Below are 12,846 nucleotides of genomic sequence, written 5' to 3'. Positions count from 1 at the left end.
GTTGTTCAAGAAAAGAACTTAACGACTCGTCGTTTACTTTCTACGCTCAACATCGTTGGGGGCATTTACATAATTTTGATACCTATAGAACTCAAATCTAACTAGTCGGTGACTTGTAGTCTCTGCATCACGGAACTGTCAGTCTCAAGTACCAAACTTAAATCAAGGAGAGCAAAAACGATAGCGACGATTTCTTGTCGCTTTGCTCTTTCATCTAACGAAGTCTTTTTCTGCTTTCTCCAATAATCTTCTTTCCCACATTTCTCCAGTGTATCGGCATCTTCTCAGGCAATTCATGTAAGAATCACATGTGCCTCCTCCTCTGTCTCTTCTTTGCCTTCCTTTTCCGTCAATGCAAAAGTCTATCAGCATATTTTAAACTCTATGAATTTTCTCATTTGATTAAGTGAAAGCTATAGTTTATTGTAATTATTATTTGTAGAAATGCATCTCTGTTTGAATCGACTAGAATGGAATTCATAGTTTTAAGGATGTTTGATATGAATAATGCGGATTTTATTGTATTTAGATGAATGTTACGTTTTATTAGAACTATGATTAATAAAGAAAAAATAATAAAAATGCGTGATAAGCATTAGTTTTCTAGCAATTAATTATATATATATAAATGTGTATATTTGATTAAAAAATATTTTTATTTATTTTATGTATAATCAATAATTACAAAATTAATATTTATATGAGTCGGAGCTTTTATTAATTTTCACCTCACCAGGAAAGAATTGTTAAAAGAATCTCAAACTTCACATCATTTTTGTAGTCCTTGTCAAATCCCTGTAATGATTTCTGGTTATTATGCTTCATCTAACTTGTTTCCCCCATGAGGTCAGCTGACGGCCTGCCCATCCTGTAACGTGCGTGAATGGTAGTTGTAGCTGCCCACTGCCCTTTGTTCCCGATCATGTAATCATAGTTTAGTTAAAAATAATAACACTCCATAGGATGGGAGGGTTCTTACTGATTTCACATTAGTTATGATTTTAACAATGGATAATCATGTTTGTGAGTCTTGTGTGTATTTAATTTTAAAAAATAAAATATAAGCAGAGAATGAGTGGGTGGATATCCCATAATTATTCAAGTCATATTAAAATTTAGCGTTCCAAATACACTTAATAATTTCCCAATATAAATCAAGCATCAGGATTATCTTCTCTGCTTTTGACCTTTGATTCTGACTGAATCAAACTTATACTGACTTCAATGTTTTAGTCAGTTAGTTTAGAAACTTTTTCATATCAGTAATTATAGATTGTCATTCTCTGAAATTTCTTACATATTATTTGACTTCATTGATACCAATTCTGGATTTTTATGCTGATCAGGCTTTTTCTTAATTTAGGGGTAGCCTATGATTTTTTTTATTTTTTATTTTTAAGAATAGCATGGCGTAATTCACGATGGCGCAGCCTATGATTTAATTTTTTTATAATAATATAAATTAATTAATGTATTATTTTTATATTATATTAATTTAATAAATTTATTTATGTTATATTTTTTAATAATAAATTAAGCAGGATTTGTCCCCTTGGATTCTCGTCAAACGCATCCTTCCCCAAGTGGATTTTGGCCTAAATTTCCCGGCCAAAATCCACTTGGGGAAGGATGCGTTTGACGAGAACCCAAGGGGACAAATCCTGCATGGAACCCGTGAGGGTGAAGGGATGTTAAGAGCCACTCACAGTGGCTGGGCCCAGAGGAAGGTCACGGGCTGTGAGCGGTAACAGGGCCGGTCGTACGGGACCGGGCTGTTACAATTTTATTATAATATATTAATAATTAAAAAATAAAAAAAATTTAAATTATGGTCTGGTGACAATTTTTTTTTAAAAGAAATAAATAGTATCTGATGCCGTGACATTTAGTGCCCACTATTTTTTATCACCTCCAAATTTGGAAATATTTTATTTTTAATCCTAAATTAATATTTTTTTTTTATTTTTAACCTTAAATTGGCAAAATTCTCAGACTCCATTTTGTTTATTTGAGTTATAATTACCGGGTAAACAAAATCTGAGGTTTAGCAGTTGGGAGTTCACTTCTTGAAGGTTGGATGCTGTAAACCCAAATTCATTTGTACTACTAAGTGATTTTTTAATGTGAAACTCCTTTAGAAATCATATGTGAAAACTTTAACTGGGGAATCGGGCAATTGGGAGGGGCTTGCACTACCCCTTTCACATTCTTCATGCAAGAATGCGTCCTAATTGCCTTCTGCATCCATTTTATTAGAGTCGGGCCCTGAGATGTGAGATCTCAAGGGCAACATAGGCAGAAAACCATTGCTTATAAACTCGGACCAAAAACTGGTCCGCGGGTCCTTCATCTAGACTCCAGGCAATCAGATCAGATTATCGTGTTGGGTTTGGCTTCTCATATTCAAACATTCACCTCGATCTTCAATTCTTTTTTCTGGCGTAACCTCTTTAATGCAAGAAAATTTCTGTACTTATAGTTTCAAGGGGCGTATTATTAATTCTTTGTATAAAATCTCCCTATAACTAAAAACGCCCTCTGTACAATCTCTCTATAAATAATCAATTAAGTTACGCATCTCCAAGTGAATCAATCACTATACAAGGAAAGCCTAGAAACTGTGGTAACCAGGAAAAGAGGACGTAATTTTTCTTTCGAAGAATGCCACGTGAGTTTTGAGTTCCTAGTTCAACTTCCGTATTGATTGTAGAATGTGGTTCAGAAAATGGGGTCGTTTATCGGAATTTGAAGGACTCAAAGAAAATAACATGCTAGCTTCATGTCCGGACAACGACACCACAAGTCGACCTTGTTTTCCACAAACTGAATCTACAGATAAAGCATTTATGGTATGTGACCAGGAAAGCATTAGGAATGGTTCTATATCCATTATCTTCAACTGCTACAGCTACCACAAAAAGCTGTAATATTTTGATGGAGGAATAGAGTGCAAAAACTCATAATACACCAATGTCATAAGCCCAAATCAAAACGCATACAATAAGTCAATAACACCTGAAACGAATGGGAAAATCAACTGCCTGGTTTACTATAGCTGTTTTGAGGGGACTAATTTCGTGAAACACTAATAATATAACATGGACAAAAAACCCTGGAGAACCCGAAACAAAATCACTTAACAATAACAGTGTACCGTATTAATTATCAATCCTTCCAATTTAAGCTTGTTCCCAATAGCTCCAAGGGATGAATACTACTTTCTGGCCAATTAGGACAAATATTTTTCATATCCTTTCCAACAACAAAGAATCTAACAAGCACCCAAAATTTTCAGGCATTATCAACTATCAAATTTACGACATGATTGATTATCAGAACAAATCTAAACCACATGATTCATGCTTAAATGACATGATTCAGACATCAAAAGCCATTGATGAAGTTCGTCAAATAGATTACTGGATGTCTCCAGCAAGCTACGTATGCCAATATGTTGCCTCTGTAAAATCCATCACTGAACTTTTTCGTTTATTTCATGACAAATGAATCCATTGAACAGTATTGAGGTGGAAGAAGAAAGAATCTGTGTCATGCTTGTAATAGAAAATTAACATTTTCAGATATATTTAGAGAGCAATATAAAATTAAAAGTGAGGAACCAGTTCTTAGATTTAAAAAAAAAAAAAAAGAGATCATATTATACGGTTTAACTTGTATCATGAATAATATAACCAGACAGCCTACCATGACGGCAAAGTTTTCAACGCATACAATCAGATATGTAAATAACCAACCTCGTTCACAGTGGCACGCTGTTTCACATCCTTCTTGACAACAGAAAGCTGCCACAAATCTTAAATTGAATATTCATCCATGAGGCAGATAAAATTTCCTTGCTGAGACATTTGAGGCACTACGGAATAAAGTTAACACCTCCATTTCACTACTAGTTTGAGGCAACAAAGTTATGCTTGAGTATGAATAACTGAAAAACAAAGGCAAATATGATGGCGAGCTGAGAATCATCACTCAGTAATCTTTCCAAAAGCAAATTGATATCCATATGTATGAGATTAATTCGTTTATCAATCACGAATTAAGGAAAATCCATCTTCAATATAATCAAATAATTTCCTCTCAGTCGACTTCTCAAAAGCTAGGTGAGATTCTATTCAGGGGATGAGGCAAGATATATAATTGCATATGATATTAACAATTAACAGGTGTGCATTATGTTCAAATCTTAATTAGTTCATGAATGTCAATAACACAACAAATTACACATCAAAATTTACAACTTCGTCAATCCATTTGTGCATAAAATACTATAAAGCAAACGAGTGGGCTTACATACATTTCCACATCCTCTTTGCTCTTCGTGTGATTCAACCCCCAATTGATCTTCTTTTACTCTTATCATGAAGACGGAAACACATCTTTAACGGCAGAGGCTGCGGTCAAGTAGTTAAGAGTGTTTCTCAAAGTCTCCTTCTCTCTCTTCAACCTAGCTGCTGTATCCTCCAATTCCAGCAACGCCTGCTGCTCCCTTGGCGCGCCCTCGAAAGTACTCCCCACGAAAAACGAAAACGGCGTCGGAAACAGATTCCTCCGCAAATCCTGAGCTTCCTTTTCGGGCTTCCCGTTCAATCGATTCGACAGTCGAATCACGTCTTTCATATACGTTTCCACCTCCGTCGCTAAAGCCTCGACGTCCTCATCCCCTGAGGGCCGGTCCTCCAACCACGTGACCTCAGCCACAAGATAAGGTTTTGTGCGGACGAGATTGGTGATACGGAAACGCTCCTGGCCCTTGCAGATTAAGAAGAAACGATCATCGACAAGACGCTCATGCTTGACGATCTCGCCAACGCATCCAACTTCAGCGGTGCCGGAGGCAGCGTCAGAGTAGATGACGCCGAAGCGCAGGTCAGTGTGAAGGAGAGTATGCATCATAATGCGGTAACGGAACTCGAAGATCTGGAGAGGAAGGATAGCTCCAGGGAATAGGACGAGCGGGAGAGGAAAGAGAGGCAATTCAACAACATCGTCTGAATTAGGATGGTTGGTATGATGCTTTTCAGAGAAGGAGGAAGCGGAGCATCTAAGAGAGTCGGAGTGTCGCCTACGGCTACGGCGGCGTATGAGGTGTCGAGTGTGAGCAGGCGAAGTAGAGAGTAAATTGAAGGTAGGGTTTAAAGGAGGAGGAGAATTGGAAATGGGGTTTAAAGAGGGTTTGGGAGTAGAAATGAGCTGAAACAGAGCCATGGAGAGAATAAGGGAGAGAGTTCTGATCAGCTGGAGGCAGAAAATGAAAAAGAATCCATTTTTAGGTTAATGGTTGGAATGATTTGTTTGGAAGATCTGCATTTATCTGGTGGTTTTAATTAAAAAGAGGATGTGGATAATATGGAAAATAAAATAGTGGAAATCAGGCGAGTCGTGGTTTAAAATTTCCCACCTGTGCTGGGACTTGGGGAATTTGGGTTATCTGGAGCTCACGTGCATCGTGTGCTCTCATTGGACAAATTTAATTGCAACGTGCCTCCTCATTTCAAACGAATATCATCGTCTTTCTTCAATTTGGAAACTCTTAATATATGCAAGTTAAAAGCTTCTTTATCTCGACTTTAATATCAAACAATTTCATTTTTTAATTTCACTTGATGTAAAAAAAATCTAATTAACTTTATGAAGAGGGTTAATTTTAATTTTTAGATAAAAAAAAAGCAAATTATCATATTACTTAAGAGTTGAAGATGCAACAATTTAATTCCGATAAAAATATATTTTATAAATAATAATAAAAATCCTTCATCTCAACCATTTGTGAGAATTGAAGTCTAGAAGATTCGGCCACATTCCTTGTCGATACCATTGTGGCAAGTGCCAACTTCCTTACGGCATCCTAGTACTAATCGAATTTTAAAAGTGAGTGGTAATACTGTGAAAGTGGGTAGAATTATTGACTTTCAGATGTGAGAATTATTATCAAAGCATGCATTAATTGCCCCATCGTACTGTTGCATAATTAAGGCAATATAGCTCCCAAAAAATAAATACTATATAATATACATTAGTAAATATATGTTGCCAACTAACTTTAACAACTTTATATGTAATGATATTTGAGCAAAAAAATAAACAAGAGAGAACTAAAAGAATTACTAATTTTGAATAATTTCTCATTTCTATATTGAGTTAAAATCAGTTGTGATAAATTAGAAATTCTCCTAAATAATTTCTCAATTGCTCAATATATATCTCTTTCAAGAGAATATTTTTATTTTCATATTCTAGGTATTATTTTAATAGTGAATGATATACATTTAAGCACTAAATGAAATCAGATTAAATAAAGTTATTAAAAATTTAATTGAAAATTCTAAAGCTTATACACTTTTTTTTTTTATAATGTTATTTGCTGCTCGATATGAAATGAGGGTATTAATAAGTTTTCTCTCTCTTGTTAAGATTAGTGTCAATTGAAAGATAAATATTTTTTTTATTTTGAGATTTGAATTTCATTTTTAATAATCTAATTTTACTGAATTTAATGTTTGAGAATTTGATGGAGTATGATTATAAATTATAAATTAGTATCACTGAAAATTAAACATGAGCTCAATTGAACATCCTTGATTAATACAGAGGTAGAATTCGAACTTTTAGCGGTGTTCTAATCTTTTTATATATTAACAAAGATAAAGGCAAGAGAGCTACAAAGCAGAGACAAAGAGAACTTACTGCTAAGGATGAGGAAAAGGCCTCATCCATGTGAGATCGAGAGATTGCTGGCTTACGCACGTCCTGCAAAACACTTGCAACCTCCGGAGGGACCATGTCCATGTTACCATTCAGAGCATTGAAAACTTGAAAAGCACCTGGCATATATTAAGTTAATTTTGATTCCAAAATCCCGTTGTAAAAATATTATTTGTAAAAAAATATTTTCCATATTAATAAATTTATATATATAAAATTTAATAAAATAATCAAAATGCATAAAATGATTTTTTATTTAAAAAAATTATTTTTTTAAAAAATAATTTAATTTTCTTTTTAATTTAAAAAAATATTTATCATTAATTAAAAATTTTACATATTTTAAAAATTAAAAAATATAAAAAATATTTTTTTACGAAATAAATAAAGACTAAATGTCCTTTTATTTGTGTGATAATTTTTTTTATTAATTCGCTATATATTAACTTATTTTTTTCTTAAATATTAATTTTATATAAAAATGAGTATAATATTTTTAATTAAATATTGACATTTTTTTGAATTGTATTAAATATTTATATTTTTTTAATGGTATTAAATATTTATATTATATATACATTTTAATTTGTTTGAATCTGACGTGTAGGCATACGTCACAGGAAATCCCCTAGAACGCTCAATCGCGTCCACAATCCAATAGATGGTAAATTCGTAATAATATGAGATTTAGCAGGGACCTTTTGGTAAATAAAAATCGCCGAAGCGCCAATAAATAGTGGCTGGGTCTCAGGATATCAATTTCAGTAGAATCATTAAGAAATACGCAGAAAGGAGGAAAGACAACTCCTTTGCTCTCAAATATAGAAAATGGCTGAAGAGGGACAAGTGATTGCTTGCCACACCGTTGAGGCCTGGACCGAGCAGCTCGAGAAGGGACAGCAGAGCAAGAAATTGGTATTTAATCTAGCTTCCCTTCTGTAATTTTGAGTGCATTTCTCAAATTCTGGGATATTGTGTTGCCTTATTTTTCAACTTGTTAATCCACGCTTTAGGTTTTTGGGAAATTTGAGACGCTTTTAGGTTATATATTTGAAAATGCCATATGGTTGATACTATTTCAGAGGGGTTTCTGCACTTCTGCAAGGTTTCTACGCTAGATCTATATTACAGCCATAATTTTTCATGATTGCACTTGTGATATTCTCAATTAAAATTAAAAATATGGGGCTGGCGGGCTGCAAATTTTCTTTTTCCTTCTCATCGGAGGGGACTGGCAGGGTGGTAGGATCCTGATGCGCTCCTGCTTATGCGGTTTGGGTTTGCATGAAATTGTCTGGGGTCGTATCAAATCGTGTATATATTCTAATTCTCTGTATATTAATTCTTGATTTGTTGGTTTAGTAGCAGAAATTTTTTGTTGTTATAAATTGCCGTTGCAATTTTTTGTTTATCGGGCCTTTATGCATAGTATCTAGAAAAAGGGAAATATGTATTGTCTTGTATGATGTATCCTTCCAATTTCTAAAGGACCAAGACACGACTTTTATAATATTGTTGACTCGAATATGGTACCCCAGTCTCTACTTTGTAGTTTCATTGTACTAGCTGTCTTAGTCTTTGCAATTTGTTCTGTACTGCTTTAGGCATTTCGTAAATTTCCAGAATAGTGTTTCTATCCCATCTGTCGTTTAGGGGGAGTTCTCTTCCTTTTCTTCCCCACGTGTATGATCTTGCTGCTGTAGAAATTCTTCACCAGAATCTTTATCTACACAATATGATGTGTCTGCTGTATTATTGCTGGTGGATTAGTATTTTTTACTAGGCTGACTTGTGTAAACAGATTGTGGTGGATTTTACTGCTTCCTGGTGTGGGCCTTGTCGTTTCATCAGTCCAGTTCTGGCGGAGTTGGCAAAGAAGTTGCCCCATGTCACATTCTTGAAGGTGGATGTGGATGAATTGAGGGTAATCAATCTAAACAATCACCTACTCTTCTATACTTTATTATTGAAGTTCTTCCAAACTCTGAAATCCTCCCTCTTACCTTACTTGAGGGAAACTTATGTTACGTTTATTTGTTTTCTGCAGACTGTTGCTGAAGATTGGGCTGTTGAGGCAATGCCAACTTTTATGTTCTTGAAAGAAGGAAAAATAATTGACAAGGTTGTGGGTGCCAAGAAAGAGGAACTGCAGCAGACCATTGCGAAGCATGCCACTGAGGTGGCAGCAGCATAGTAGATGGAGCATACCGAGTCTTTTAGGGGTATTTAAATAATGCATTCTCATGGCAGTCTAGCTGTGGTCTTATAGATATCTACAAGTAGTGTGTTTATGTATGTGACGAACATCAATCTTCATATTAGTGCTTGTTACGTGGTCATAGAGGCTATTCCTTCGGATTTTTAATCTTTTCTGTGGCATTAGAATGCTTACTGTAGAAGCAAGCTTTATATGTATTAGACCTGTGTTGGTTGCATAGTTGTGGCAACCAGGCCAGTCCCTTATGATGTTCTTTTCAAAACTTAGAGAAACTGATATTCTTTTATCATTGCTTAGCCATTCCTGATTGACCAATGACCTGGATACAAACTCCAGTGGTAGTTTGCCGCTCAGGGATGTATGGCAAAGCATCTCGGCTCAGTCATATACAATATCCAGGTTCCTTACGACAAGCAGCTGTATGAATAGCGGGTTTCCCTTGTAGGAACTCAGCTAATCTATACGAGCACTCATTTCTGTTGAAAAAATGTAGACTAGCTGTAAGGTGATTCATTTTCTTAAATGTCTCAATCAGGTTCTTATTGAGGATTAGGGGGTCTGTGAGTTGAAATTGACCCAGTGTGTCACGGGCTCAGATCTTAACACCCGCTGGTGACTGCACTGTATTTGGTTTGAATTTCTTTCAATCCAAGTCATCTAAGTTTAGGTGTACACCTGGACAATGGAACATTTGGAGTAGAATCTTCCGTTCTATTTTCATAAAAATGAATAATTTTCATAAAAATGAATAAGTCACAAATATTTAATCAAATATCATCGCTCAATAATCACAACAATATCAGCCGAAACATGGCAATTAAAACAATTAAACACAGATTTTATGAATAAGCTACTTATTTTATTTCAAGGGTAAAACAGTCATTACACAATTATAACAACAATTCTCTCATAATTTATAGATAGGGGATGGTATGTTTAGAGACTTGACAAGTCTACGATGGTCAGCTGGGCTCAGTTTTCACTGGTGCCAATTAGTCACCGGTGTCAATTAGTCACTCCCCTAAAAAGTCTTAGTAACAAATAATACTGCAATAGGATGAGACATCAATATGTCTGAGTAGAAGGAGACATCAATATGTTTGAATAGGAGGAGATATCAATATATTTGAAGTGACACCCTCTTAATAAATAAATAAAAAGGAATTACAGAGACGTGTCGTGATTTTTTTATATTACTATTTTACACTTATTTTCTCCAATATTACTTTTCAGAAATTATATTGTTGAAAAAAATTACATTTTAATACTTAAAATTCTAGGCTCTTGACACTCTCCCACATAAACGATCGACGTCCTCACCGACTGAGTGTGACAAAAGTCTTTAATCTTCGCTCGAATATTTGATTCTGTCTTTCCACTTTGATTGAGTTCTATAAGGATGATTCTTGGCACCATGGTTGTTGTTTAATAGAATATTTGATCTCAAAAGTTTTATTCTTATCGAAATTTATCTCGTTGATTAGGTTTTTGAAACTTCAGTTTTTTGCAAAAGTGACTGGAGGTTGGTATTCAACCTTCGATACAAACTTACTAAGATTGTGAATTCTTTTGCTGTCGCTGTTGTTGACTATTTCTCGGTGATTGATGATTATGCAATATCTCCCTTGACAATTGGTAAGCACCTATGCGCAGCACCAACCCCACGACTTCGAACTTTAATCACATTTTTATTATTATTATTATTATTATTATTATTATTATTTAAATATGCATTTTTCTAGTTTAATTTATGTTTTTATGACATTTTTGCAGAAAATGAAGAAAATGGAAATTTGGAGAAAATTTATAGAAAAAGCTGAAAAATCGATTTGGCCGAAGTGATTTGATCAAATCACTTACAGAAAGCTGAAGCAGAAACCTGAAAGTGACTCACGGAAACAATCTGGGCAAGCGATTTGCCCAAATAAACTTGACTCCAGCAAAATCCAGAAGCGCGGGAAATTGCAGAAGTTCAGAATTCTAAAAATGCTAGAGTCCAATCCTACTTCAAATACTACAAGACCAATCCTATGACAACTCCAAGAGCCACACCAAAGAAAGTCCTTCACCAAAGGAGTTTTACTCATGATAAAATACAAAGGCAAAGGAGAGATTAAAAGACCATCAAGAGATCAAGTCAAAATAGGATTCTAATTTCAAGAAGGATTAGGACTTCTCACCTATAAAAGGGGACAACACCAACTAGCAAGATATCTTCAGAATTTATTCAGAATTTCGGCAGCAACTCTTCCTCCCCTTTTCTTCTTTCTTTTTGTATTCTTTGTCCACCATGAGTGGCTAAACACTTTTGTCTCTAGTTAAAGTTTGAGAAATTTCAGTTTTATTATGAATTGGGAAATCTGACTCCATTGTTAAACTTCTATTTTTCAATATTTATGCAACTTGATCTTCATGTTATTATTGCCTTACTTTTAGAATCAATTAAGGCCAGTTGCTTTTAATTGCATGAGTAATATATTGTTAGTTTGAATGATTTGGGTCCGTAATTGCTTAGATTATCTGAACACAAGCACAATTGGTTGCATAATCTAAATTTGACTACGTGGTTGGCAATGTTAGAATTAGGTTTCTCTATATCTTAATGCAGTTAACAGTTGAAAAGTAAAAAACTCAAGGACGTTCCTTGGCAACTTGTTAACTGGTGTTTGATTAGCGAACGTTTCCTAATCAAACTAAAATTAAAGAGAAATTTGGTTGTGAAAAGCGTCTTCCACAACCTAAACTAATTTATTGAAATAAATAGAAGGTTCGAAGAATCAATGATCAATTCTAAAAATTGAAATGGATCTTAAGTTTCAACTAGAGTCCTTTTACCATTGATTTACTCATCTTTTTAATTATTGCTTTCTTTTACTCAGTTTTAATTTTAGTTCACTATTATCAAAATAAACCCCCCTTTTTATTTTACTTTTATTATTGATTTGCCCAAATCATTGTTAGAAAAATCCTTAGCGTCAAATCCATGTATTCGACCCTATCGTTATTATCTACAGTTTTTAATTGTTGATTGTTAATAGATTTATTTTTTACGGCTTCAACAACCGCTATCACCTCGCCACCTCCTTCATATATTTCCTCCTTCCATCTCTCCAAGTTCGGGTTTTCTTTTACTCTTTTACCTATATTTTTCTAGCCTTCAGACATTATCACTAGGGATGGCAGGCGGGCGGGTTTTCACGGGTACCCGATCCGCCCAAACCCTATTAGGACGGATTTGGGTATTTACAAAACGGATTTGGGCGGATTCGGGTTTGAAAAATTTTACCCGTCTTGGATTCGGGTAGGGTTCGGGATTAGGTGATCGGATACCCGTTACCCGAACCCGTTTAGCTATACTAACCCTAATTCCTTATCCCTAATTCATTTTCTCATTTTACTCGAGCTTCTCTCTCTGTCGGCGTCTCTCTCCCCCCTTCCCTTCCCATAATTTCCAATCGACGCCTCTCTCCCATTTCACTGACGACTGCCGGCAGCCCAGTCGGCACCGGTGACATCTGCTTCCTCTCTCCAGTCAGCGATATCTCCTTCTCTCTCTCCAATCGGCGATATCTCCCACTTCCCAGTCAACACATCTCTTCCCCACTTCACTTGACGAGTGCCGGCAGCTCAGTCGGCACCGGCAACGTCTCCTTTCTCTCCCCAGTTGACGATAAATCTTCTCTCTCTCCGGTCAGCGATATCTCCTTCTCTCTCTCCAGTGTGGCGACATCTCCCACTTCCCAGTCGGAGACAACTCTTCACTTACCAGGTTAATGTATTTTCCAGTTTAAATGTTATGCAGATAAACTTTACATCTTTTGGCACATTGATATATTTAGTCTCATGGATTGATTTTTTGAGCATCTTTTGTCAGGGGTTTTCCTAACCTTTCTTTTTGTTGTTGT

The 12,846-nt window shown here is 35.2% G+C and overlaps 2 protein-coding genes across 3 annotated transcripts; one reads left to right on the top strand and one right to left on the bottom strand.

Annotated features, from left to right (window-relative positions):
* Positions 1 to 3,553: 3,553 nt before the first annotated feature.
* On the bottom strand, positions 3,554 to 5,327 carry LOC110606980 (lon protease 2). 2 transcript variants are annotated; one of them, XM_021746015.2, is made up of 2 exons: positions 4,316 to 5,327; positions 3,554 to 3,946 (listed from the first exon to the last, which is right to left on the bottom strand). In XM_021746015.2, the coding sequence occupies exon 1, from the start codon at positions 5,224 to 5,226 to the stop codon at positions 4,378 to 4,380; it is 849 nt and encodes a 282-aa protein (XP_021601707.2). In that variant the 5' UTR covers positions 5,227 to 5,327; the 3' UTR covers positions 3,554 to 3,946; positions 4,316 to 4,377. The 2 variants fall into 2 exon arrangements, with proteins under 2 accessions (XP_021601707.2, XP_021601708.2); XM_021746016.2 differs by having other exon boundaries at positions 3,554 to 3,874.
* A 2,142-nt stretch (positions 5,328 to 7,469) lies between these two features.
* Positions 7,470 to 9,230, top strand: LOC110605877 (thioredoxin H-type). The gene is made up of 3 exons (XM_021744547.2): positions 7,470 to 7,638; positions 8,525 to 8,647; positions 8,771 to 9,230. The coding sequence occupies exons 1-3, from the start codon at positions 7,552 to 7,554 to the stop codon at positions 8,915 to 8,917; spliced, it is 357 nt and encodes a 118-aa protein (XP_021600239.1). The 5' UTR covers positions 7,470 to 7,551; the 3' UTR covers positions 8,918 to 9,230.
* The last annotated feature ends 3,616 nt before the right edge of the window (positions 9,231 to 12,846 follow it).

This window comes from Manihot esculenta, chromosome 18 (assembly GCF_001659605.2).
Source record: "Manihot esculenta cultivar AM560-2 chromosome 18, M.esculenta_v8, whole genome shotgun sequence".
NCBI classification, from domain to species: Eukaryota; Viridiplantae; Streptophyta; class Magnoliopsida; order Malpighiales; family Euphorbiaceae; genus Manihot; species Manihot esculenta.
The sequence above is the reverse complement of the archived record's forward strand: the minus strand, read 5'-3'. Positions and strand labels throughout refer to the sequence as shown.